Raw genomic sequence first — 26,553 nt, forward strand, 5'->3', positions numbered from 1 at the left:
AGAACCTTATGTGAGTATGATGGCCCAAAGCCTACAAAGAAACCGCAAACCGGCCGCTAATTGGAACAACGATTGTTTGACACACAAAGCGCGCGTTGCTGTTGCTTGTGTGATGCAAGGACTTGACTTGTTCACCAAGGCTCCCAGCCCAACACCTATATGCCAAGACCATCCTGTTCGTGGTTGTGGTACGTTGGCGTGGAGTGTGTTTGCAGTGAGCTCATCACAACCGTGTCAATGTGGCGATGGTGGTGAGCCAAAGGCCTCCCTCCGTCTCGTGTCTTGCAAGCCCAGCGGACACACGTGCAAACCCGCGGTGAAGCGGACCTAATGCAGGAGCAGCTGCAGGCGACGCAGGGCTGATGTAGATGATTGCCGGTTTGGTGGTAGTGGGCGATGCTCCCTTCCTGGGGTGATTTTGGAAGGGAAAAGGCTGGACCGGCGCTGAAGTGGTGCTCTCGGTGCTCTCGGGGGTTCACCAGCCAGCGTGCCACTGCCTGTCACACGAGTTGGCACACGAGCGGACAGCCTCGCTCACGTCAAAGTTGGGAGATGGTCAGCACGGCGTCTACCATCAATCCGCCGTTTTACACCTCTCGCTCTAGCGCCGTGGGAATCTAAATCAGGGAAGCCAGGGATCCCGCCTAGCCCCTCAGCGACCCAAGCCTGTGCTAACGCTCCGCGCCGACGGCGAAGGCGCACGTCGCACGTCGCACGCCGCACGTTCAGCTCGCTCCCCGCCCGCCGTAATATCGAGGTTTTGAAATTCGGCCATCCTCTCCCATCACCCTCACCCCATCTCTCACCCCGTCCATGACCCATCCCCTCGACCACCACAGCCCGCCCCAGGCTTCATCCCGCGCATCGTAGACGCCGCCCATCCGCCATGCCACGCCCGCGCCGGCCGCCGGGTGCTGGCCTCGCGCTCACGACGCTCCTCGCGCTGGTCATCCTTGGACCGTCCATCCTCGCCGTCGCTCAGCAGCAGCAGCAGCAGCCAGACCACAGTGTGCTTGCACACACCATCCCCTCCAACCACGGCAAATCCACCCACTCCCACTCCCACTCGTACTCACAGGAGCGTGCGGGACATGTCGCCAGACGTCGACCGAACCCCCCCGTCTTCGCCCAGGATGAGAGCGCCCTTGCAACAAGAGTCTCCTCTGCTCCAGCCGTCACCGCTGTCAGAGCCCCCTCCGCCAGCAACGCAGCCACAGGTGCCCTCGCACCGAGTGCGCGTTCTTTGCAGGACTGGGAAGTTGAGGACTTTGTGCTCTTGGCGACCGTCGACGGCCGCATTCACGCACGAGACCGCTACACAGGAGAGGAGATATGGGAGTTGACCGGTCAGCCCATGCTCGAGACCATCTACAACGTCTCCGAGGGCACCGGCAAGCTACAAGACCAGCCTTTCGTCTGGATTGTCGAACCCAAGGAAGATGGCGCCCTCTACTTCCTCACTCCTGGCCCCTACCCAGCCCTCCACAGGCTCGGCATGACCGTCAAGCAACTCGCCAACATAGCCCCCTACTCCAGCGAAGACCCTGCGCTCCCAGTCGTCTACAACGTTGAAAAGTCCACCTTCATGCTTGTCGTCGAGGCAGCATCGGGCAAGATCAAGAAGAGCTTCAGCCCTAGTGGAACCTACTCTGTTGACGACGAGAGCTGTGCACCCAAAGGCAGAGACTACTTCCACGCCCACGAGCGAGAGTGCTCAGGCTCCATCAACCTTGGACAGACGCAATACACCATTAGCATCCACAACAAGCAGACGAACGAGCACATCTGCACCATCAAGTACGCAGAATGGGCTCCGAACAACCGCGACCGCGACCTGCAGATGCAGTACTCAGCTACCATGGACAACCAGTATATCTACAGCATGTTCAACGGAGAAGTGATTGCCCTCGACCACAACCGACTCGGAAAGTCTCGCCAGCGGCCTCTTTTCAGGCAGGAGCTACCTTATCCGGTAGCACGAGTGTTTGACGTCGCCCGGCCTACCAACGATGACTCCCCTGAGCCTGCCCTGATCCTACTTCCTCAGCCAGCTGGGAAGGCGGGTTCAGAAGAGAAAGCCAAACACGTATGGTTGAACACTACCGAGACGGGCGCCTGGTATGCGCTTTCGGAGCAGAACTATCCTGTAGTGACGGATGGCGCTCCGACAGCATCTTGTTACATGCAAAACGACCTGCGCGACTGGGATGGCTCTCACACCCTTCCCGACCAGAAGAGCTTGGTAGGCGTGCATGTGCTCGACCACAAGCTTGAGACCCCATCCAGGTACCTAGCAATTGCAGCCCCTACAGCCTATCACCCAGATGAGGGTCAGCCAATCTCTCGACCACCAGAGACTTCGCCTATGGAGAGGCCAATGATTGACCCGCCGCCTCGTGCCGAGACAATGATTGAGACACGCGCAGCCGCCGTCTATACCGTCCTGCTGTGCTTCCTGGTCATGGCCGGAACCGTTTCAGTGATGAAGTATCCTCCGCAGCTCGACTTACTGAAGAGCCTCTTCTTCAAGCCAGCTGAGACTCGCAAGATGAGCGAGGCACCCATCTCTATCGCTGCCTCTATGGCCTCAGAGCCAGATGCCGAAGTTGAAAGCCAGGCAGAATTTAAACCGAAAGTGCACTCAGAAGTACGGCCTGAGCCCGAGTCTGAGCCTGCGTCTGAGCCTGTGTCTGGGCCTGATGTCAAAGAGATCACCACGCCAGCTACCGAAGAGTCTGTTGCCGGAGCTGCAACCGTATCAGAACCGGCAGAAGATGCTGCAGTAGAGCGACCCATCAATCATGAGGTGAAGGAGAAGAAGGTGGTGACCTTCAATATTCCTGAAGACGAGGCAGACCTTGAAACTCTCTCTCGAACTACTACAACAGAACAGGCGTCTCCGACAGAGGGTGATTCCGACGACGCCATGGCAGACTCAAACGGAGAGACCACGGCCACCACTACCAACGCCGAATCATCCACCCAGGATCCCAACACTGCGTTGACCACCCCAACAAAGAAGAAGAAGACACACAGGGGAAAGCGAGGCGGTCGCAAGCTTAATAAGAATCAGCAAAAAGAGGAAGATGATGTTGATCGTATCGTCGACGCCGCAAAACAGCTCGATCCGACACCTACCCTACATCCTGATGAGGTCACCATGAATGGCGACGACATGCAGGATGTCTCCAATATAAAGAGAATCGGTAAACTCACTATTGATCAAGATCGTCTCTTGGGTAACGGCAGCGGTGGCACCTTTGTGTTCGAGGGAAAATGGAATGTATGTTATTCAGGTCTTGCATTGTTGGTCTATTTGGCTGACCGATTATCTAGGAACGCGACGTTGCGATTAAGCGAATGCTACCCCAATACTTTGGGCTGGCTGAGCAAGAAGTCAAACTGCTTCAAGAGAGCGATTTACACCCTAACGTCATCCGTTACTTTGACGATGAGAAGGACGAGAATTTCCTATACATCGCCGTCGAAATGTGTCAAGCTAGTCTCTTCGACCTGTTCCGAGATGGCAGACCTGGCGAGGATCTCACTGATTCCCAACGACGCTTGGTGAACGAGATCAACAGAGACGTGCAACGCGCCCTGTATCAGCTCGCCAACGGCCTCAACCACCTTCACAGTCTGAGAATCATTCATCGTGATATCAAGCCTCAGAACATTCTGATTGCTTACCCGCAACGAACGCAGAATAAAGGTCCACGTCTGGTGATCTCTGACTTCGGACTGTGTAAGACATTGCCGGATAACGTTAGTACCCTCATCGGTACTACCGGCAATGCGGGCACAGTGGGTTGGAAAGCCCCTGAGCTGATTTCGCAGCCCAGAGATGTAGACCGCGGCAGCTCGACTGGCTATTCTCGCGATTCTTCTACCTCCACAGATCCTGTCGCGCAAGGTGTCAAGCGGGCTGTGGACATCTTCTCCCTTGGGTGTGTGTTCTACTACGTACTCACCAATGGTTCGCATCCTTTCGATGACGAGGAAGGGTGGATGCAAATGCGTGAATACAACATTAAAAAGGAGAAGGCAAATCTCGAGGGGCTTCGCCTTGGTGACGACTCGGAAGAGCCGTACTGGCTCATCCAGTGGATGTTGAAGACGCGCCCTGAGGATCGTCCTACCGCTCTTCAAGTCATGAACCATCCATTTTTCTGGTCAGCAGAGAAGCGCCTGAATTTCCTCTGCGACTGTTCCGACCACTGGGAGCGTGAGCCACGCGACCCACCTTCTCAGCACTTGTCCATTCTTGAAGACTGGAGTGACGAGATCTTGGATAAGAAGCGTAACTTCCTCGGCAAGCTGGACCCTGCCTTCATCAACTCACTGGGCAAGCAGCGCAAGTACACAGGAGATCGGATCCTGGATCTACTCCGTGCTCTCAGGAACAAGAAAAACCACTACGAAGATATGGACGAGAACGTGAAAGCCAAAGTCGGTCCTTTGCCTCATGGATATCTGAGGTACTGGACTACAAAGTTTCCGACGCTGCTCATGTCCTGTTATGAGGCTGTACAGCAATGTGGGCTTGAAAATGAGCCTAGGTTCAGGCCATACTTTGAGGGGCAGACGATGTAGTTGTCGGAGCGGTGTGTAGCTCGGTGTATGTATATTGTTATAGGACATGTGAATAGCGTGCATAGCTCAGGTGTCGATACCATAATCATTATCTTGAAGCCTTTCACCAACCTTTGCAACACCGCTTGCCACGTGATCCGTGAACTCGTAAGACCCCTCTTTTCCCTGCTCGCGGTTATGGAACGCGTCGGTCAAAGTTCCGACCCCCACCTGCTCAAAATAGCGACTGTGCGCCAAGTTTCGATACTGCGTTCGGGCATCAGATTTGCGCTAAACATGAGACGCCGATTCGCTTAGACTCGAGTACAAGCCTCACCTCCTTGATTGATAGCGGCGCAGCAGGTATTCGTTGCTGCCATTTGTTCTTTTCTTCGCTTTGATGTGCTGTCGATACGTCACAACCCACGGCAGTCGAGCGACTGAAAATGACCGTCCGTCCGATCCCCGCTGTAGGACTGGCCTCGGCCATTCTCCAGCTCCTGGACTTTGCGATTAAATGCCTGAGAAAGGACAACCCCGTCTACCAGCCCGGCGAACCTGAAGCGACTCTGCCTGTGGAGAACGCGCAAGTCCTGCAAAAAATTGTCGATAATCTGTACCGCCTTACCGACGCGATTGACAACAGCGAACTCAAAAAACTGCACGATGGAAACAAGGGCAAATTGAGCGAGCCGGCGCAACACCTCCTCAAGCTCAGCGAGGAGACGAAAGAGTTGACGAATCCGCTGATTGATGCGCTTCTTGCGGCCCAGGCGAAAGGCAGTTTTGGCGACCCGAGATGGGGCACCGCACGTGAAGCGCTGTGCAACGGGGTCTGGAAAGAGAGGGATGTCACAGGATTGAAGAAGAAATTGAGGGCTGTGAGAAAGGAAGTTGATGTCGCGCTTCTGCTGGCGCTGAGGTACGTGTGTTTGATGATCTGAAGGGGGGGAAGGGGTCTAACTGAATCACAGACAATATCTCGATCAATCCGCTGAGACAGGTCTCCCTGTCTTCAGCGATGGAAATGGAGTCACTTTGCCACACTGGGAGAAGTGGCAGAACGAGGCGCTAGATGCTGTGCATATCAATGAGTGGAAACCGAAGAGTAAGAAGGATATCGAAGAGTTCTCAAAACAGGTCGACCAGCTAATCTCTGCGGCAAACGAGGCACATTTCTGTGATCAGATTTTTGAGAGACTGGCCTTTGACGAGCTGGACCACCGGCTACAGTCTATTCCTGCCCCGCACGAGGGCACGCTAGAGTGGGCGTTCGATGACCAGCAGACCGATGAGGGGGGTGTGCTCGAATGGCTGGGGAATCAAAGAGGTGACAATCTCTTCTGGGTTACGGGGAGACCTGGCGCGGGAAAGACGACACTGATGAAGAAGCTTTTCCGCAATGATCGAATTTTTGACTATCTGGAGGCTTGGTCTGGACACGCACCTGGGATCACATCTGGGTTCTTCTTCTGGAACTGCGGAACTGAACTGCAGAGATCTGGGCTCGGACTGCTACGTTCGTTGCTGTACGAATCGTTGCAGGATATGATTTACGGACCTCTGGAACAGGATATAGGCATCGTCCAGCACGTTTTCACCGACCGATGGGAGCAATTCCGATCTTACGGTGGCGGTCTCTACACGCTCTCGTACGCTGAACTACGCCGCGCATTCGAACTCATGATTTCAGACGCCAACAAGAAGTTTCTCTTCATGATCGATGGCGTCGATGAGATTGACGAAGCTAGCGACCTCGTCGACGTAGTTCCCTTCCTCATCAACGCCAGCAAGAAAGAAAACGTCAAGATTATTGTCTCAAGTCGCCCGTCTCCAGCGTTCCAGGAAGCCTTCGAGAAGCGCCCGAGACTGTGGGTAGACGACCACACCATGAACGACATCCACGCTTACGTCCTCCACGGATTCAGTCAAGACGAGTCTCTCGCGAAATTGCGTGGAAACACTGATGTACCTGAAGAAATGGATATCGTACACCTGCTTTCCGAGACAAGCAGCGGTATCTTCCTCTGGGGCATGCTTGCGACCAAATTCTTGCTGCAGGAATTAACGGGCAACGACAACTTCACCACGCTACAAAACCGCGCGGAGATGTTGCCATCAGATCTTGACGAACTTCTCTCACACATCATGAGCAACTTCGAACCCACCGACCTCGAGCGAGCGTGGAAGGTCAGCGTCCTGGTCGAATCGCACGGCTACCCGTCTCTCCTCCCGCTCTCTTTCGCCCTCTCAAGCGACGAGAAGAGCAGTGTGGCAGCAGGGCGGCGTCCGTTGAAACTGGCAGAGGTAGCACAGAGGATCGACGACATGCGGCACACCCTGACCTACCAGTGCCGCAACCTATTCTCCATCTTCAACACGCAAGCGCCAGAACAACGAACAGCGTCTATCGAGTCCCCAGAAACACTAAAGGTCTACTACACCCACCGTTCCATCCGCACATTCTTCCTCTCGTCGCCCGCGCAAAAGGGCAAGCTCCTCACAAACGACTTCAACCCCACCGCCGCATGGGCAAACGCGCACCTCATGACGCTCAAAACCCTCGTCCCGCCCACGAGCAGCGGCACGATGCCCGTCTGGGCCCCCTTGACCCGCTGTCTAGAATCCAGCCTAGGCCTAACCCAGCAAACGAACAAACTGCACCTGAGCTACGTCGACAGCGCGCTCGAAACCGCTCTGGCACACCACACGCAGACGCCCAGCAGCAGCTCCTCGTCTTCGCTCGCATCCAGCAAAAGGCCCACCAGCAGCTACCCGTCGGCCCCTGTGCACATCACCTCGGACCTCCCGCAGTTCCCGGGCGTGCCGCTAGCCAGCGCCTTGGATCTCGCTGCCCTGCTGAACCTGCAGCTGTACCTGGGCGCGCGCGCAAAGGACGCGGATCGCAAGACGGCGCGCCACGCGCTGGACTACAGCGGCGCGGTGCGGCGGCGCATCGGCGTCGGCGGGGAGGCGAGGTGGTTGGGCAACAAGGAGCCGGGGGGTGGGCGCGGGCTCGAGAGGTTGCGGGCTGAGTATGGGCGGAGTCGCGCCGAGGCCGAGGCGCTGCTGGAGTATTATGCGCAGGCGGTTAGGTGGGGGAAGAAGGCGCCTGTGCTTGAGGTTCCGGAGACGGTGTGAGGAGGGGACGGGGAGGGAGGGAGGGAGGGAGGGAGGGAGGGAGGGAGGGGGCGTTGGAGGGTTGGAGGGTTGGAGTGGAGGTTGAGTTTTCAAGAGTGATATCCTGGGTAGATCTTAAACCTTTTTTTTTTCGTTGTTTTCTTGACGCAGAAGAGTAGCAGTGGTTGTTGTTGTTGTTGTTGTTTCGACGTTGTGGTATCATTCTCGCAGTCATGTTTCTTACAAGACCAGGGTGGATGCAGAGTGTTCATTGATCTGCTACCAAGAAATGTCATATTATCGTACATGAAGATCATGCTGATGATCATGCTATCGTGCAAAGCCAGCAATAGGCTCTCATGTCCTCCCCTACAACTTCTGGTAGTCCAGCTTGCCCTCCAACTTCTTCGATTCGGCCATCTTGCGCACGGCCTTGTTGAAGTCATCCTGGTTGATCGAGTCTCGGTAGTCCTTGATAGCGAAGAGACCTCTGTAAACACGTTAGTGATGGTACGAGATGTACTTGTTGACGTGACTCACGCTTCTGTGACCACGTTCCGCAGATCGGCACCGTTGAAGCCGTCGCTCATCTTGACGATGCTCTCGAAGTCAATCTCGCCGTCTGTCTGCACGCTGGCCGAGTGGATCTTCATAATCTCAAGACGGCCGACCTCGTTGGGGAGGGAGATCTCGATCTTACGGTCGAGACGTCCGGCACGCAGCAGAGCAGGGTCGAGGGTATCCGGTCGATTTGTCGCCATGATGATCTTGGTCTGTCCGAGGTAGTCGAAACCGTCCAGCTGGTTCAGCAGCTCCATCAGCGTACGCTGGATTTCACGGTCGGCAGATGTGCCCTCGGAGAATCGTCGTCCACCGATGGCGTCGATCTCGTCCATGAAGATGATGCAGGGCTCGTGCTCCTTTGCGTAGCCGAACATCTCGCGAATGAGACGCGCCGACTCTCCGATGTACTTGTCGACGATGGCCGAGGAGACGACCTTGAGGAAGTTGGTCTCCAAGCTGCTCGCCACGGCTCGCGCCAACAGTGTCTTTCCGGTACCGGGCGGCCCGTAGAGCAGCACACCCTTGGGGGGCTTGATGCCGACTCTCAGGAACAGCTCCGGGTTCTTCAGCGGCAGCTCGATGACCTCTCGCAGCTCGCGAATCTGCTCGTTCAGACCACCGATGCCGCCGAAGCTGACCTGGCCGGGGTCTTCCAGCGACATGTTGTAGACGAGCGGGTCGACTTCGCGGGGCAGCATGCGCATGATGGTGAGCGTCGTCATGTCGAGGGCGACTCGGGTGCCCTGCTTCAGCTTCAGCTTGTCGACCTTGGACCGGCATCCCACGACGTAGCGGGGCCCCGAGGAAGCCTTGACAATGACTGCGAGCGTTAGCCTACCACGCCTGTCGCTGGTGCTGGCGCATCGACGTACATCTCTCTTCGTCCAGCTGCTTCAGGACCTCTCCTATTATCTGGCCGACGCTCTGCAGGGCCTTGATGTTATCCTCGGACACGTCAAAGTCATGCTGCAGGCCCTTGATCTCTAACCGCAGCGACTTCAGCTTTGCCTCCCACTCTCGCGACTCCAGCAGCTTGCTCTTGTAGCCATCGAGGGCGTGCTCGCGCTCCGGGTCGCTGCTCATGGTGACGGGGTGGCGGCGTGGGGGGGTGTGAGATGACGGGGTCGTGGGCGGACGGCGGTCGGAGAGGCGAGCTCCAGGTGGTGATGTCGTGTAGACGCGGCGCTTGCGGTGCCAAGCAACGAAGAGAAGCGCGCACGGGGTGGGGTGGACGGCGAACGGGCGGCGAACGGGCGGCGAACGGGCGGCGAACGGGCGGCGAACGGGCGGCGAAGGGTGAACGGCGGACGGCGAGCGGGGGGTTGGCCTGCTTGGGCGGTGTGCAGGGCGGGTGAATGGGGGATGAGGGCGATGGCCTTCTGCTGCCGGAAGCTTCTCGCTCGCACGCCGCTGGAGCTCCGAGGGCAGGCGGCGCACAGGCCCGAGCGCGACGCAGAGGGGCTTGGCGCTGGTGTCGGTCGGCGGTTCGGCGTTGGAAAAAAATAACTGGAAAGGAAAGTGCAACACACGAGCGCAGGCGTCGCCCTCCCCTCACAGCGCCCGCCATGTCTTCCTTTTTCACCACGCCCGCCTCGCAGCGCAAGCGCAAGCGGCCCGATGCCAACTCGACCGTCCCTCGGAAGCGCAACCCTGCAGCGCCGCCGTCGAGAGCCCCCGCCCGCACCGAGCGCGAAGACTCCATCACCGAGAGCGAAAGCTCAGACGCCGAGCGCGCCCACGCCTTCGACGACGACGACGACGACGAGTCTGAGACGTCGGACGACGAGAATGAGACGGCGGCGGAGAAGCGCCTGAGGCTGGCACAGCGCTACCTCGACAACCTCCGCGGCGAGGTGGAGGAGGAGGTCGGCTTCGATGCAGCGCAGATCGACAAGGACCTGATAGCAGAGAGGCTGAAGGAAGACGTGGCCGAAACAAAGGGGAAAATCTACAGGAACATTGCCGAAAAGCTGGATTTCGTCCAGGCACCCCACGTCTTTGGCAAATCAGGACTGCACAAGGCCATCACCGGCTGCGCCGTCAAGCTTCCGTACGCATGGACAATCAGCAAGGACCTGGTCGTCGAGAAGTGGGAGATTGCAGACCCAAAGTCGTATGCTGCCGACCCCGGCCGTCCGTCCAACATCTCTCCACGACGGACCCCCAAGAAGCTCTTCTGGAGAAAAGGCGACAAGAACAAGAAGGGCGAGAGGGAGTACCTGGGTCACACGGGTGAGATCATCTCCATTGCCGTGTCCGACTCTGGAAAGTACCTGGCGACGGGAGACAAGCACGCACGCCTGATCATCTGGGACGCCGAGTCCCTCACCCCGCGCAAGCTGTTTACACGGCATCGCGACGCCGTCTTGTCGCTCTCGTTCCGGAGAGGTACTGAGCAGCTCTTCTCGGGAGGAGCAGACCGAGCCGTCATTGTCTGGAGCGCGCCCGAGTCAGCCTACATCGAGACGTTGGTCGGACACCAGGACGCGGTTGTAGGCATTGCGGGCGGAGTGGAGATGAACCAGGAGACATGTGTCAGTGTCGGCGCACGCGATCGCACTGCACGATTATGGAAAGTCGTCGAAGAGAACCAGCTAGTCTTTCACGGCGGTGGCACAGTCCGACAAAAGGGCCTGGAGAAGCTGCGAAAGGGTCGATTTGGCAAGAACGTCGATTATCTCGACGAGAAAGATGAGGACAAACAGGCCAACGGTGACGACGACGACGACGACACACCCATCGCCTACGCAGAAGGCTCCATCGACTGCGTTGCTCTCCTCGATGCCAGTCTGTTTGTTACAGCATCAGATAGCGGCTCGCTGTCACTGTGGTCCGTTCAGAGGAAAAAGCCGCTGTTCACATACCCACTCACTCATGGTCGAGACCCCGCCTTGCCTGCGGAGGACATGTCAGCGAACCACGATGCAGCAACCTCGGGAAACAAAGGACCTCGTTTACCCAGATACGTCACCGCACTTGCAACAGTACCCTTTGCCGACCTCATCCTCACAGCAAGTTGGGACGGCTGGATACGAGCATGGCGAGTGGGCCCGGAGAAGCGCACCATCGAGCCGGTAGGGAAGGTTGGCCGGATCCCGGAAGAGGAGGGCGCAGATGGAATCCTCATTCGCGGCATCGTGAACGGGCTTTCGGTGCAAGAGAGGGGCGATAGAGGCAAGGAGGGGTTGTGTGTGGTAGCTGCTGTTGGCAAGGAGCCCAGACTTGCTCGATGGATGTCAGGGAAAGTCAAGAACGGTATTTATGTTTTCGAGGTCCCGAGAAAGGCTCTCAACAAGGATGCCGCAGTTGACGACGAGGACAACGAGGTGTAAAAAGCAACATACTTTGCATTGGAGCGGAGTCCTGCATTTAGATACCAATACCATTCCGGCATCTGTTCTGACACTTTATTCACCATATCCCATGACTCTTGACGCTATCTACATGTCTTGCTCTTGATTGACGTTCAAACAACTCTTCCAACGCAAGTATGATGTGCCTTGGCCATGATTGTGCACACGAACCGTGGGTGACACGTGAGAGCGCGATCCGACTGACGAACTTCAACTTTTGCGCCCGGGACTGCACGCTTACCAACAGTCAATATACAACACACCTCCGCAGCCATGGCTTCCAATGGATCAGAGTCGCCTAGTAAAACAAAACGCTCTCGCGCAGATATGGAGGCAGGGGACCAGGATATGAAAGAGCCTGTCGCGCAAGCCAATGCTGGTATGCACCTTTATAATCCACGCGCAAACCGGCTGACAGATGTAGACGACTCTTCCTCTGACGATGACGACTTCGGCCCTGCACTCCCCTCGTCCGCGCCCAAGAAGAAGAAGCGTAGGCTCCCCTACGAGAAACTCTATGTTGCTGCGCTGCCTGCTGCCCAACGCTACAGCAAATCGCTGATGCACCGCGACCAATTGTGCTTCACCACCTTCACACCGTATACCGACTTCCTCATAACCAGCTCTATCGACGGCGTGGTCAAGTTCTGGAAGAAAGACTTTGGAGGCATAGAGTTTGTGAAAGAGTTCCGGGCGCATACGGGCGAGATACGGTCGGTCAACGTCAGCGCAGATGGACGCAGTTTTGCCACGGCTGGGTCAGACAACACAGTCAAGATCTTTGATGTGGTCACGTTCGACCTGCTGGCTATGCTGAGCTTGGATTACAGCCCCAAGGCGGTATGCTGGGTTCACGGTCGCGGCGCAAGCTTCCCACAGCTGGCCGTAAGTTCAGAAGACAATGCTTGGATACGGATATACGACGGTCGGGGCGAGAACCTGGAACCACTGCATACCTTGAAGAGCATACACCGGGCACCTGTAAGCCTCATGGCATACAACAACGCATACGACTGCGTGGTCAGCGTGGATCAGGGCGGCATGGTAGAATACTGGCAGCCGTCAGGCAATTTCTCAAAGCCCGATAACGTCTTCTCCATGAAGTCCTCAACAAACCTCTTCGACTTCAAAAAAGCAAAATGCGTACCCTCGACCCTCACCATTTCGCCAACCGGCCACCAATTCGCAACCCTCTCCTTCCCCGACCGCAAGATCCGCATCTTCGACTTCGCAAGCGCAAAACTCCACCGCACATATGATGAATCCATCGAAACCATCACATCCATGCAGCAAGCCGGCACCGCGGTCCAAGTGCTTGAAGACATGGAATTCGGGCGCCGCCTGGGCATCGAGCGCGAACTCGACACGCCGCAACTGCGCACGCGGCAAAACATCATCTTCGACGAGACAGGCAACTTCATCCTCTACGGCTCCATGTACGGCGTCAAAGTGCTCAACACGCTGACCAACAAGCTCGTCAAACTGTACGGGCGCGAAGAGCCGCTGCGCTCACTATGGCTAAGTCTGTACCAAGGCCAACCCGACAAAAAGCGCGTGACAACCGTCGAAATGGCGGCGTCAGAAAACCCCCTACTGCAAGAAGCCGAGGCCAGAGACGCCATGCTGGTCAGCACCGGCAGCGGCAAAGTGCGCTTCTACATGTACACCAACGAAACCAACACATCCAAGGATCGCGACGTGCAGAACGAAAAACCGCTCTCAGCCACACGCACGAAGAAAGACAGCGAATCCGCACAAGCCGCCACGGGCAGCACAGCCATCCTACACACGACCTACGGCGACATAACCCTGCGGCTGTTCCCCGACGCAGCGCCCAAAGCGGTCGAGAACTTTGTCACGCACAGCCGCAACGGATACTACAACAACGTGATTTTCCACCGCGTGATCCGCAAATTCATGATCCAGACGGGCGACCCCCTCGGCGACGGGACAGGCGGCGAGAGCATCTGGGGCAAAGACTTTGCCGACGAGATCAGCGTGCTGAAGCACGACAAACCATACACCCTGTCCATGGCCAACGCGGGGCCGGGAACCAACGCGTCGCAGTTCTTCATCACCACGGAGAAGACGGTGAGTCCCCCTTCCTTTCTGTTCACCCCTTCCTTTCTGTTCACCCCTCCTTTCTGTTCACCCCTCCTTTCTGTTCACCCCTCCTTTCTGTTCACTCGACACGCATCTATGCACGCGTTGCTGATCGAACACGTGTACAGCCCTGGCTCGATGGCAAACACACCATCTTCGGCCGCGCGGTGCAGGGTATGGATGTCGTGCACAAGATCGAGAACGCTAAATGCTACAAGGAGAAGCCCGAGGACGATATCAAGATCATCAGCATCAGCATTTCGTAGTCGAGGGCTGGATTGGAGCAGATGGTGGTTAAGGATCGGGAATTGCTAGTTGATCGAGTGCTACATGTCTCAAGGCGAGAAAAGGTACATAAGCCACACAAACATGAAAACCCCCACAAGACGCAACCATCGCCCTATTTACGGCTGAAAGGCTGCGGGAGGGGATTGTTAGTTGCTTCATACTTTTTTTTTGAAGGGTTGGAATCCACGTACCATGATCTTGACGATGCCGTCTGCGACCCAATCGCTAGCTTTGAAGAAGACGTTGTGTCTGTGGAAGAAAGAGCGGTTCTTCTTACCGAGGACGTCTGCGTGATGTCAGCTGAGACTTCTACAACCGGGACGGCTGTCGTAGACACCGAGACCTGCTTGATAGACGAACGCGATCTGGTTACGAAGAGAGAAGGTCGGCGGTTACTTACACATAGGAATCGACAGTGCGCAGATTGCGACTTGCACGCTCCCGAGCGCAATGAACATGTTCTTGGTGCTTTTGGTTTGGACCAGCCAGTCGAAGCCCTCGAAGGTCAGGCCGAAGGAGAACAGGTTCTTGAAGACGAGGAGGCAGGTGAAGCCCTCTACACTCATGTCTCCTGTGTGGTGTTAGCAAGTACATCTCCCAGGACATACCGGGAGATTCCTTCACTGGCTGTCAGAGAGGAGGGATACGTACGGTGAGCATCCACAATGTACAGCGCAGACGCGACAGCACCACACACCATGCCCATGATGACCAGGGCGAAGAAGAAGTCTGGCCACAGCCAGCCGTACTTCAGCGGCTCGCTTGCCGTCCATCCGAACCCGTACAGCCCTGCGCCTCCCAAGACCATCTGCGGGATGACCAGCACCATTCTGAACTCGGGCTCGTAGACGCCGTTGTTCCAGCGCGTAAGCAGTTTGGCGCTGGGATCGCTGATCAGACCGGTCAGCAGGAAGCCGAGGATCGCGCCGATAAAGGCCCCCGTGTACATGTATCCTGTCTCGAGCTCGCCGAACCAGAGTGGTGGGCCGAGGAAGAGGGCCGCAAGGGTTACACCAAGGAGCACTGTGAAGCCGATCATTACGCCCTGAATTAGACAGGCCCACAGGATGCCGGGGTGGAAGAAGAGCGGAAAGGGGCGGAGGAGAAGGTGGATATAGTGCTCGTCGGTTTTGCGTCCATTGAAGAGTTTAAGGGTTTGCAGGAACGTGGCTTTTGGTGGTGGTGAGGAAGGAGCGGTGCTGGGTTGATCAAACGTCTTGTGGCCTTTTAGGAAGCCCCCTCTTTCGGTCTCGCCTGACGTGGAATTGGAGTTTCTTCGGTTGTTGCTGGCGTCCTTCAGCTCTTGCCCTGGCTGAACCACCAAATTACCCATGGTGTCGATGTCGAAGTGCGCATCCCTCCTGTAGCTCGTCTCCGGACAGAAGAGGATGAGCAGGGGCAGCAATGCGGCAGAAAAGATAGCGACGAAATAGAACGTCCACTGATACCCAATGCGATCTGCAATCATGCCCACAAACACTGGCGTCAAGAACGCGCCGCCGAACAACGCAAGATTGGACAGCGCCATGCGCAACCCACGTTGGTGGACATGATATAGATCGCCGACCGAAGCGTTGACAAGCGCTTCAAACGGTGCGAGTCCTACGCCCTGGAAGATCCTCGCCCATAGGAAGGAAGTATAGTGTGGTCCAGTCGCGCCGCCCCAGATGCAACTGAAGATGACGATGACGGTGCCGAGGATGTAGAGATGTCGCTTTCCCCATATCCGTGCGCTGGGTACGAAAAGGAAGCCCGCGAGTCCAACGCCGAGGAGGTGGTACCCGGTCAAGAGGGCCATGTCGGTAAACGAGCGTTTGAACTCGATGGCCAGTGAGACGGTGTTGGCGGCGAGGATGGGAGAGAGAGTTGCAGCTATGACACTCAAAAGCGATAGAATTGCTACGATGAGGTCGCGGCGCCAGAGGGGCCAGTTCTGTGGGTGTCAGTACACAGGTCTCGACCTTCACACCTCACATATCGTGTAAGGCTGAGGTTTGGGTCGCAACTTACAAGGGGATCATTTGGATCATCTGATGGCTGCGGGACAAGCAGTATCTTGCCCGTCTTGTCATACTTCAGATGGCTTCGCGCTGCATCTTGCACGACACCTCTTTTCTTGTCGCTGTCGAGCACAGCCGTTCCGGGGACGTGCTCGAGGTGACGATCTTCCAGGATCCCGAGACCCATCGTAGACGGGACCAGAATATGTCACGTTCAGCCTTGCGTGGTTCAAATATACATTAAAGAAGTAGTAGAGAGTTATATTGGCGTATGTTCAGGGTCGGTAGTTTACATGACAGAGGAAGCGAAGAGAAGTGTCAGACGAAGAACAAGCTTATCGTTGGGCTTAGGCTGAGGTTTGTCGGAAGCGCGGAAACTCTGGAGTAATAGCCCACGTGTGTCAGTCTAGGGATGCTGGGCCGGACCCTTGTCCTCATCTAAAGGGGACAGTCCTCATCTAAAGGGGACAGTCCTCATCTAAAGGGGACAGTCCTCATCTAAAGGGGACAGCCCAACTTCGACCCGGAAAATGCACCAAAGACGCTTAATAGATTGCAACACCTGTGGATGCCAGCTTCATATGCTAAAGATGTGACTTGTTTTTGGATTTCGATGCTATTATCCACTAGGCATGATGACGTCCTCCCAAACACTGCTGACCATCCAATCACTCTTCTCGGTCGTCCATTCTAGGTGCTCACTCATCTTCTCCATGCTCCATGCCGGTCGTAGCTGTGTCATTCACATGCTTACATCCTTTGCGCCTGGCCATACCCAATCCCGTGAAATCAAACGCCGTATATTGGAAAATGCAGTTGCAACCTGGTATCTATGCTGATGTATGCTGCGTACGCCGCAGAACACCGGACCTTACGTTGAGACCACGTAGGTTAACAAGAGTAAAATCAGTAAATCAAAACAGACACTATGTGAGAGTGGGGCGTTGTGACCTGAACACCCCCATGAATATGATGAACGCCAACCAAATGCAATGCTGTAAAGTCAATCTGTGTGCTGTGTCAATTTCGCCCGAGCTCGATGAAGATTCATCGGGCAGTTCCCTGAGACGAGGGTGAACTGCGGCTGGTAGGATATGGCGAAGGCGCACTAGTAACCGATGTGCGCTTCTGTGCCTTCTGGATTTCGAGCTTCTTCTTCAATGCTCGGTGTCGACCCCTCATTTGATCAAGGACTGTAGACTGTTAAAATGCACTCATGACATGGAGGACGAGTAGACTTACGCTTCTGAATCGATTGACGGTCCTCTGACTCCAGTCCATTGATCTCTTCACCATCAAGCTTGCGGCTGGACGATTCATCTTCCTCCTCGAGTATTGCTTCGAGCATGAGAATGGCAGTCCAGTAGTTGAGATCGCAGCCTGGCAAATCTGTGCTGACAAGTTCGTTCACGGCAGCCGTCCTGCTCATTTCGAGTGCTCGATCATACATCAACTTCTCAGCTGTAACGCCGGTGGTGAGAAGTATGTTCTCGGCAGATCCAACAGTGGTTGCAGAGCCTGAGGCGGCCGAGAGGTTCTGCGGATGGCTAGGATGATCGTCTGGCAGCTGCTGTTGGGCTTGCTTGAGCTTGCGAGCCACAATCTCAGACTTGATGCAGCATTCGTTGAATCTGTCTCGAGTCCATGACACAACTCGATTTAAGCGGTCGGAGTTTGCGGCCGCGCGGCTCATTGCTTCAGGAGAGGTACCTCCACGACGTTGTCGGTTCCAGTAACTGCCAGCCACGTCCATAGCCTTATTGAGCATGGCGAGTGACTTGACGTAGAGGACCAAGGCTTCTTCGGAGATGATCAGTATCGTCTCGGGGGTGAGGTCTTCGTCCTCGTCGTCATCCTCGATCACGTCGCTACTAGGCTTCCTTGCAACTCCAGTGGGGCCGACTCCTAGTCCCTGATCACTTGGCGCGACAGGTACTAGCTGCTTGTACTTGACTTCAGCAAAGCCGTAGATGACATGGCTCAGTTGAGCTAGCTCTTCGATCTTCTTCACGGAGTTTGCATCTTCATCTCTGGCTGATATCTTGCCACTGTCGCCAACGAGTAGGAGACTGCTTTGGGCGGTAGGGTATACAGGAAAAGCAGCATAACCTTGCGGCGGCGAAACACCCTTCATCATGGGTGGCGAGAGGCCGAGACCTCGAATGTTTACCATGTTCATGGCCTTGGAGAGTGCAGAGGTGGCGCTTTCAAAGCTGGGACGATACTGTCGGCGTCGCTCGTAAGAGCCTGGTCTCTGGATGACAGCCGGTGTCTTCTGTTGGATGGAGATTGCTCTTGAGGGAACAGTCGCGCCTGTCGTGGAAGTTGGTGACCCTTGGGTTGTGGCCCTTCGCCGCAACGCACCATCTCGATTAACCAGGCGGTCCCTTGGTGTCTGCGGACTTGCAGCAATCTCGTCGGCAAGAGCATCGATCTCCACACGGCGCTTCTCCACAAACACAAACCCTTCGTCTAGGGCTGTATCTTGTGCAGCTCGCTCTGCTGCATCCTTCATAGCGCCAGCCTCTGTCTTTTGCGGTAAGCGCTCACGCTCAAGGTGCTGCTTCAACCCCGACGACACAGGGGGAGGCTCATCTCGTGAGAAGCGGCGGCGGAGGCCAATTGCCATCGATGGGTCCTGTACCATGGGAGGGCGTGCAGGTGCCGTCATTGCATTTGGAAGGTTTGGACGCCGCTGTTCACCCACAGGCGCGGGTACGTGCTCCTCGATAGGTGCTATGGGGATATTGCTCGCTCGTCGGGTTGTCGGGGCACGAGGAGGAGTACCGGCAAGGTTGCTGGGACTGGCTCGCGACGCTGGACGGATTGGCGGCGTACCTCCAAGACTAGTTCGGTCTCTGGGCGACCGCGAGTACGGGCTCTCCGAAGCTCGTCGTTCCATCTCGACAGACATCTTCTGGACTCGCTTGGGTTGCTCAACCGGTGGTTCTGGTTCTGAAGCTTGCATGTTCAACGGAACGTCCTCGTCGACAAGGCCAGGAATTTCGTCACGAATCACAGGATCCGAAAAGAAGCTCTCATACGACATGCGCTCAGTAGGCTTGCGCTTCAACAACGCGCGGATGAGCGTCTTCATTGCTCTGGTCGAAACTAGGCCTTCTGGAAACCTGATCTGGTCTTTTCGTTCCTCGATCTTGCGCAGAAGCTCGACGTGGTTGTTTGCTCGGAAAGGTGGGCGTGCAGACATCATTTCAAACAGCACAGTGCCTACAGACCATAGATCGGCCTTCGCATCGTATTTCTCGTAGCGCAGAATCTCAGGAGCCATGTAGAGAGGAGAGCCGCAGAGTGTTTCCGCCAGCGAAGTTGTTGGGAGAATCCTGGCGAAGCCGAAATCAGCAATCTTGAGCATGGGTAGCGTCTCGATTCCAAGCGCAGGTATCAGCGAGTTCGCATCAGCAGCCAGTGGCATACGTTCGAGAGTACCACTTTGGGAATAGTACAAAGATGATGGGTTCAGCAGCAGGTTTTGCGGTTTCAGATCACGATGGATGTAGTTCTTGGATCTCAGGAATTCCAGGGCGCTGGCCATCTGTTTTGCGAAATGCCTCACTACGACTTCGTTCAGTCCTCCCACCGGTGGGTTCGGGTACTTTTCGATCATGCGCTGGGTTTGCGGGTGGTTGGTCAGGTCTGCTCGTTTCTTGATAAATGCTGATAGATCACCTAGCTCACAGAACTCCATGATGATGTGCATGCGAGACGGTGTTTCCTGGCAGTCGATGAGAGAAACGATGTGTGGATGGTGGAGGCTTCGAAGGATCGAGATCTCGGACACGAGGTTGTCTTTGAGCTTCTTGTTGAGCTTGTTCATATTGACAGACTTGATAGCTACGGACGCTTTCTTCTCCTGCTCGAGCATCAGAAGGTTAGTAGTTGTTTGGCCGTGTAGACTCTGACGTGACGTGCAATATGCATGGGACGTAGAGCAGAGGCAAGGTAGTGACGTACGATGTGTATTCCTCGATAGACTTCAGCGAAGCTTCCCTTGCCGATGTGTTCCAGACGCTTGAACTTGCCGATGACCTGTTCGGTGGAGGCTGAAGAGGCCGGCGACGCGGCCGACCTGCGCGGGGCGTAGGCATTCGATGCTGGTGCTGCCATGATGGCGATGCTGGCTAACCAGCCAAGACCCAGCTTCTTCTCAGAGGGCTTGCAGTTGTTCAACTACCAGCGGAGATGTGGGTACAGAGTTGCCGTGAGGGCGTTGCACATGGACTGGCGACAGGAGCGGAGACGTGCGCGGGGGCGGTTGAAGTTCGTGGTCGAGGCGGTGCCGGGGTCTTGTACTCGGCGGCGAGGCGGCAAGGCGGCAAGGCGGCAAGGCGGCGGACAGGGATGAGCACCCAGATGTACAGCCAGGCCGGTAATGTGTCGTTGTTGAGCTTGCGCAAGCTGCGCGGCGATGGGTTCAAAGTGTCGGCGTAGGCTCCGGGTGCCTGGACTGTAGGCGGCCTCGAGCGACCGGCTGGGGATCTTGTCCGGCGAACAGTGCGGAGGTGCAGGCGGACTGGCGGCGAGTCAACCTGGAGAGGTCGATGGAGGATCAAGGGCGAAAGGGGAGAAGAAGAATACACAAATTAGTCAGAGAGAAGAGAAGGCTCGCAGGAGAGGGGGAGGCGCGCTGTGATGCAGTCCAAGGTGTGATGATGCATGGGTATGGCCGTCCTAGTCATTCACGCCAGGCGTACGCGCTAGTGCTTCCTATAGCGCAACTGATAAGCCGTATCGCACGCGTTGTGTACATGCGCCTGGCGACGGTGGGCAACTTTGATCTCGGCGAGCAGACCTGACCTCTACACTGCATGCGCAGCCTCGCGGTGAGTCTTCTTCTACACAGTCCTGGCGGTGCCACTCTCGTCTCGTGGCGTCGCCGTCCCCGCTGCCTTAGACAAGACAAGTCATGTGGCCAACATGGCGGAGGTCCGAATGACGCCTGAGCTCGCAATCCGCCGTACACTTGCGCCTTGTGCCACGCCAAAGACGTCTTTGCCGCTTGACAGTCCTCGACACCTGTTCCAAACAGGCAACTGCAGCTCTATGACTGCAGCAGCAGCCCATCACAAGCATGGGATTTTGCACACCATGCCGACTTGCCGCGTTGCGGGTTGTCCTCTTTAGGGCGCGTCTGGCTGTCTGGCCAATCAGAGAGTGTCCCGCATCAACGCTGCCCTTCCTCTCCTCATATGCTTATCGTGGGGAAGACCGTCACAGCATTGATAGGCTGTTGGCGGATTACGACCCCTCCTCACCACCCTCTCTGCATGCTGTTCGTCATGCAGTAGAGAGTACCATGGGGCTCCGGACAGCCCTGGCCCCTTCGCCGCTTCCTTCTCAGCCAACCGCGCTAAGTCGCGACATGGAGCCGAACGATGAACGCTCTTCGCCCAGCATCTGACGCTATCCTCGCTCATGCCCAAGCAAAGCAACGCTAGCGACAGCCTCAAACGCCCGAATGGCGGTACCAGACGACCGGTCATTCGGACGAGCCTTTTGTTCTTCATCGATCAACCGTCCTAATCGGCATGCGGTCGGCGTTGAGCAGTCATGGCGTGTTTCATTCAGCCTCAAGCTAAGCTACTGTGACAGGAGCGACATGACCTTGGTACGATCTCAAACACACTACACGTGATGCTTCTTCAGAGACACCTCTGATCACGCAGGTACGAGGTACAAGCTGCCGAGCCAGCTACGTCATCGAAGGACCTCTGGACCCTGCGTTAGGTCCTGGGTGAGACTTACTGCTCCCACGTGAACCACCCGCATGCAAGCTAAACGTCGCTTACAAGAACTGCTGAATGCTTGGAGTTGATCGCCGATTCCGTCACTGAACAACTTGTCAACAGACCAAGAAAGACTTTGCATGATTCCACGGTTCTAGAACGGATGCAACCAGCAAACTGTCCACACATCGTGTCTAACTTGCGCTGCTCAACATGTTGTATGAAGGACACAGTAGAGAAACCGTAGATATACGTGTACTTCCCAGAGCGCATAGCCAGATCCACCAGTATCAATCATTTCTAAACCCGCCGTACCCAATCTCAAGACTATGCACAGCTGAAGTACGGTCGAGTACCCAATACAGGCATAGCTCTGCATGTGCATGTACTCTCACGTAAGCACAATTTATTACAGGAGCGAATCTAGCAAAACATAACAATGGCTCTAGCATCTATACATACTAAGTAATACGTCATTTATATGCTCACATATGCAGTACCTCTACAAGGCTTCAACAAGGCTACCGAGGAGTATATAGGCAGTGAGAGAGCACCTCTACTAACAGACCGCGACAATATAGCAGTGAACGCTGTCGTCAGTATCAAGAAAGAAATAGCATAGAGCGTCTGCAACGCCTCCCTACTAATAATCTCATAAAGCGTATTCGACTCTATATAAGCCCAGGCTGTAGCTGTTTACGTCACGCTCAATTCTAAGCTTCTGTGCAACCTCTCTCTAAACCACCGAGCTCGCGATTGTAGGCAGGTGCTTTGTGCCTTTGAGGAGCCAGTGATAAAGCTTACTTTGAGACAAGACCGGTTGTAGGCGATATCTCCGTTCATGTCAAACATGTATTCCAGCACGTGTAGTTATCAGGGTATACTTTCTAGCAGCAAGATCTACTCATACACAATGAGTGCATGACAGGAAAATTACAGATGCGAGGCGTCTGTTCGAAGGTATCCAGACCTCACTTTACAGCGCGCATACAGGGAAGCAGCTTGAGATGCTCTCGCTACCCAACGAGCCCTACACTCTCGGGAGAGAAACGGATGGAGAGTCCTCAACTGCGACTGAGCAGCTCCATTGACCAAAGCTGCAATCAAGCGTCGAGTATCACATACGCTTCCCCAAATCCCGAATACAACTACCGAGAGAAGTGGCCCCTTGGGCACGTCTACTGCGTCATATTCATGAGTGCTTTCTACGCGGTGTGTCGCCATACACGCCCATAGCCGACCATCTCGAGGCTTTCATGGTAAGCGTCCACTCGCTTGCTTGTGAGTAGGTTTCATACAGGCTGTCTGCGTACCAAAGCATGCCCCCCAACCGGCGTTGAGGTTGAGCGCAAAAATAGAGACAGTGGGGATATGAAAGATGTTGCGAAGGACGGGGTAGTGTGTGATCATCTGCGTGTAGGGCAAGGAGAGGGATTGTGCGGCAACCTGTGCGTTCAGTGCTGCGGTTAGCTATGTGGGATCTGATTGCCACACAACTGCACGCAGTATAACACCACACCATTCCAGTACACCAAACACCATATCCTTCCATCGCGAAAGACCGGTACATCCCAGCGTATACGTTCCACCCACTACAACGCATGTCGCTTCTCCCCAACACCCTCTTTCACAATCGAGGAGCTGGTAGTCGTTCGTACGAACGTGCGGAGTTTTTGGCTTCTGTGAATACATTGCCACATCTGAACTCTTTCGCTGTTGGTGGGTCTGCGCCGTGGTGGCTGGTCATGTGGGCTCGAGGTGCTGTTCATCGAGACGATGATCGAGATGGTGATCGTTCAGCATGCCTTGTGTTTGTTCCCCGCTTTCGACAATATAGTCTGTGGCACTCAACTGCTTCCTGAGAAAGTACGCTTCTTTGTCATCGCTGCTACAGGAAACGAGCCTGTATCAGCGCTGTAAGCTTTGCACAGCACTAGATTCTCAGCAAGATCCGGCTCTAGAACAAATGAAAGATACTTGGGAAATCTACAGCATATCACTAAGCTAGAAGGTTCCAGAAATCGTATTTTGGAAGTAGCTGGCACTGTACAAGATATAGAACACACGCTTCCACTGCTCGTTCCTCCCAAAACCACCAGATGCAAATCTACGCCACGTCTATTGGTTTGTCTTGCCCTGGTTGTTGGGCTTGGGAACCTGGTCGAGGATGCTCTTCTTCTGAGCGGGCGGGCTGTAGAGGATCTTACGAGTCTTGAGCGGTGCCCACTTGTACCTGTTGTATGCGTCAGTCCCGTGGTTTCTAGAAACATCCTTGCCAACACTGACCTCTTCACCCAGACGCTGAGGGTGAACAGCACACTTGTGACGGCCAGAACCTTCCAGCCCATCTTCTTGCGGTCGTCCATCTCCGGCTCAGCAGCCCAGTTGAGGAATTCAACGACATCCTTGGCCATCTGCGAGGTCGACGCCTGTGTTCCGTCCTCGTACTCGACCAAGTCGTCGTAGAGCACACGGGCCATAGCAATACCGGTTCCAGGGAAGTAGGGATTGAAGTTGAGACCCTCTTGGACAACAGCTCCGGCAGGGGGCTCCTCGGGGTAACCGGTGAGCAAGCTGAAGATGTAGTTGCAGCCGCCGTGGCGGGCCTTGACGATGAGCGATAGATCCGGGGGCAGAGCACCGTTGTTGGCAGCGCGGGCAGCCTCGTCGTTCTTGTAGGGGGCGGGCATGTAGTCGGAGAGCTTTCCGGGGCGCTTCTCAATCTCGCCCTGGTCGTTAGGCTCGGTGTCGTACTCGTTCTCCTCGGCGAGAGCCTTGGCCTCATCGACGGTCATCATGGTACCGACGAGCGATCGGTAGGGGACACGGGAGATGGAGTGGCAGGATGCGCAGACCTCGCGGTAAACCTGGAAACCACGGCGGAGACTGTCGACATGGTTAGAGTAGAAAGCGGCTGACCGGGACTGTGTACACTTACGCCTGGTGGTCAAAGGTCTTGTTCCACTTGGTGTGCTCCCATGGGTACTGAGTGGGGTGAAGACTGTCATGGTCTTGTCAGCCTCTGAGCGTAACCGTATTCTCGCGGCCATGATTTCGCCGCGACCAATTGTACAATTCTACATTCCAGGGCCACTCACCCTTCCTCAGCAGGTGTCATGGCATCAGCATTGCCTCCGTAGAGGTGGAGGTACCATGCCACGGAGCCAATCGAGAAGATGGTGGCGCCAGCGGGGAGAGCGTTGTTCTTCCAGGAAGAAGCAGCTCCCTCGGCGGAGGTGGAGGCGGAGCGCTGTATCACCCAATTCGTCAGCAGTTGTACCAATGGACAGAACAGGTCCCGTGACCGATGTCGCAGGGCTGTAGATGGATTTGTCGAAGCTCGCGGGAGCTGAGCGAGTGGCAGAGGGCTTCCGGGGGTCGTACCGAAGCGGTTTTGCTGGCAGCATTGCGGGCTGCGGCGCCGGCTGTGCGCGCCGTACGCAGTGCTGATCGAGCCAACATGGTGATGTGAAGGTGGCTCGGAGCCTACGGAGGAAAGAGGGGGTCGATGGGGTTGACGGCGGTGATGATACTAGACGTTGAGCGCAAGAATCTCGCAGAGGCACGATTTGCCAAGCCCGTTCGTTATTAAGCACACTTGATTGGGCGACTCCAATGGTGGACTTACCAGCCCTCCAATGATGGACTTCTCATCACCAATCTATGATTGCATGGACTCCGGCTGCCCAATGCCACAGATATTTGAAGATGTGTGTTTGCTGGCGTTTTAATACCAAACCAAACCAGCGGCATGGAGTCCATTTGGGAAAGTCTTCACGGTTGATGGTGGCAAGCACACACAGCGTGCTCCTTCCTACATGAAAAGGTTTTGCAAATATCATTCAGCGAACAATGTGCACTTTCATCTCCACCTATCTTGAGGTGTTCACGACGTCTCATCGCTGCTGGATACATGCTCTGCACAGTCAGCCTGTTCTGGCCTGCAACCTGCATTACCCGAGTTCTCCCGAAACCCTTCGAGGTCACGCTTGCACTCAAAATCGACGAGGTTCGGCTCCAAACCAGATTGCAGGCTGCTGTGAATCAAAACACAGCGTGTCAACTTCCACACCAGACAGGTGTATGGTTAGATCGGCAACTGACGGTGGAACTAACCAGTCACATGCTCTGTGGAGAGCGGCGACACTGCAAGTCATGCATTGCAGCAAATATACAGTGGAAGACTGCTTTTGGATGCTGCAGTGTGAAGGCTAGCAGCTTGTGCAGAACAGCGGTCAGCACGAGCAAGACTTGCAGGAAGCTCTATATATCATACTGGGTTCAGGGCTCCTGCTTGAATGTACACAGTACGTATATTTCAGGGCCTAATAAAGTATAGTTGTTCAATATGATCTTCCTGGAACACTGTGGAGAGTATGAAATATGCAAACATGGTGTTTTGAGTACACAGACACGTTCACCTGGGGTCTACCGAGGTGAAAGGCTTCTCGTGAGGCCTGACCTCTTCTCAAAAGTAGATACAGCTCTTTTCATCTGACATGTTGCAATACTTCTATACCCGACGACTCATGGAATTTCGTGAAGGGCTCAAACGAGTGCGGATAGTCTGGCAAAGACTGACGACATGTCGCCAGACCCCAGCGCATCCGTGAAGGCGGTGCGCTGGAGCTGTGCATTGCGGTGTTAAGAGAAGAGACTGGCCGTGAGCTGCAGGGTTTTGTGGCCCAGGGGCGTGCGCCCTTGGCGTGATTGTGCGTGCCTGTGCTTGCGACTTGCGTGTGCCTGCAGCTTCGCATCTGCTTCCGGCGCATTCACCCCCAGTGTTCGCTGCATCGCAGATAGACGAGT

The 26,553-nt window shown here is 55.5% G+C and overlaps 8 protein-coding genes across 8 annotated transcripts, besides 14 other annotated features; 4 read left to right on the forward strand and 4 right to left on the reverse strand.

The window, feature by feature from the left end:
* Nucleotides 1-697: 697 nt before the first annotated feature.
* Nucleotides 698-745: a tandem repeat.
* Nucleotides 746-886: 141 nt separating this feature from the next.
* On the forward strand, nt 887-4,593 carry EKO05_0008316 (Non-specific serine/threonine protein kinase; the record flags this gene model as incomplete). The annotated part of the gene is made up of 2 exons (XM_038941183.1): nt 887-3,283; nt 3,337-4,593. The coding sequence occupies 2 exons, from the start codon at nt 887-889 to the stop codon at nt 4,591-4,593; spliced, it is 3,654 nt and encodes a 1,217-aa protein (XP_038796764.1).
* Nucleotides 980-998: a tandem repeat.
* Nucleotides 2,653-2,700: a tandem repeat.
* Nucleotides 4,594-5,018: 425 nt separating the features above from the next.
* EKO05_0008317 (uncharacterized protein) lies at nt 5,019-7,713 on the forward strand (the record flags this gene model as incomplete). The annotated part of the gene is made up of 2 exons (XM_038941263.1): nt 5,019-5,494; nt 5,547-7,713. 2 exons carry the CDS (start codon nt 5,019-5,021, stop codon nt 7,711-7,713), a joined length of 2,643 nt encoding a protein of 880 aa, XP_038796765.1.
* Nucleotides 7,484-7,507: a tandem repeat.
* Nucleotides 7,508-7,548: a tandem repeat.
* A 10-nt stretch (nt 7,714-7,723) lies between the features above and the next one.
* Nucleotides 7,724-7,762: a tandem repeat.
* Nucleotides 7,763-7,873: 111 nt separating this feature from the next.
* Nucleotides 7,874-7,910: a tandem repeat.
* Nucleotides 7,911-8,061: 151 nt separating this feature from the next.
* Nucleotides 8,062-9,339, reverse strand: EKO05_0008318 (26S proteasome subunit rpt4; the record flags this gene model as incomplete). The annotated part of the gene is made up of 3 exons (XM_038941364.1): nt 8,062-8,182; nt 8,233-9,076; nt 9,129-9,339. The coding sequence occupies 3 exons, from the start codon at nt 9,337-9,339 to the stop codon at nt 8,062-8,064; spliced, it is 1,176 nt and encodes a 391-aa protein (XP_038796766.1).
* A 272-nt stretch (nt 9,340-9,611) lies between these two features.
* On the forward strand, nt 9,612-11,588 carry EKO05_0008319 (pre-rRNA processing protein; the record flags this gene model as incomplete). Its single annotated transcript, XM_038946494.2, has 1 exon — nt 9,612-11,588. The coding sequence occupies one exon, from the start codon at nt 9,612-9,614 to the stop codon at nt 11,586-11,588; it is 1,977 nt and encodes a 658-aa protein (XP_038796767.2).
* Nucleotides 9,978-10,058: a tandem repeat.
* Nucleotides 10,937-10,988: a tandem repeat.
* Nucleotides 11,589-11,882: 294 nt separating the features above from the next.
* EKO05_0008320 (Peptidylprolyl isomerase) lies at nt 11,883-13,978 on the forward strand (the record flags this gene model as incomplete). Its single annotated transcript, XM_038941481.1, has 3 exons — nt 11,883-11,988; nt 12,034-13,700; nt 13,841-13,978. The coding sequence occupies 3 exons, from the start codon at nt 11,883-11,885 to the stop codon at nt 13,976-13,978; spliced, it is 1,911 nt and encodes a 636-aa protein (XP_038796768.1).
* A 134-nt stretch (nt 13,979-14,112) lies between these two features.
* On the reverse strand, nt 14,113-16,187 carry EKO05_0008321 (uncharacterized protein; the record flags this gene model as incomplete). The annotated part of the gene is made up of 5 exons (XM_038941505.1): nt 14,113-14,130; nt 14,192-14,286; nt 14,401-14,571; nt 14,652-15,933; nt 16,011-16,187. The coding sequence occupies 5 exons, from the start codon at nt 16,185-16,187 to the stop codon at nt 14,113-14,115; spliced, it is 1,743 nt and encodes a 580-aa protein (XP_038796769.1).
* Nucleotides 15,675-15,714: a tandem repeat.
* Nucleotides 16,188-17,047: 860 nt separating the features above from the next.
* Nucleotides 17,048-20,125, reverse strand: EKO05_0008322 (Non-specific serine/threonine protein kinase; the record flags this gene model as incomplete). Its single annotated transcript, XM_059637271.1, has 3 exons — nt 17,048-17,193; nt 17,243-19,871; nt 19,973-20,125. The coding sequence occupies 3 exons, from the start codon at nt 20,123-20,125 to the stop codon at nt 17,048-17,050; spliced, it is 2,928 nt and encodes a 975-aa protein (XP_059493254.1).
* Nucleotides 17,835-17,867: a tandem repeat.
* Nucleotides 20,126-20,313: 188 nt separating the features above from the next.
* Nucleotides 20,314-20,351: a tandem repeat.
* Nucleotides 20,352-22,381: 2,030 nt separating this feature from the next.
* Nucleotides 22,382-25,194: a mobile genetic element.
* Nucleotides 23,863-25,206, reverse strand: EKO05_0008323 (cytochrome c1; the record flags this gene model as incomplete). The annotated part of the gene is made up of 5 exons (XM_038941473.1): nt 23,863-23,977; nt 24,031-24,630; nt 24,683-24,745; nt 24,843-24,994; nt 25,129-25,206. 5 exons carry the CDS (start codon nt 25,204-25,206, stop codon nt 23,863-23,865), a joined length of 1,008 nt encoding a protein of 335 aa, XP_038796771.1.
* Nucleotides 25,207-26,460: 1,254 nt separating this feature from the next.
* Nucleotides 26,461-26,490: a tandem repeat.
* The last annotated feature ends 63 nt before the right edge of the window (nt 26,491-26,553 follow it).

The sequence above is a fragment of the Ascochyta rabiei genome, chromosome 14 (assembly GCF_004011695.2).
Source record: "Ascochyta rabiei chromosome 14, complete sequence".
Taxonomy (NCBI): Eukaryota; Fungi; Ascomycota; class Dothideomycetes; order Pleosporales; family Didymellaceae; genus Ascochyta; species Ascochyta rabiei.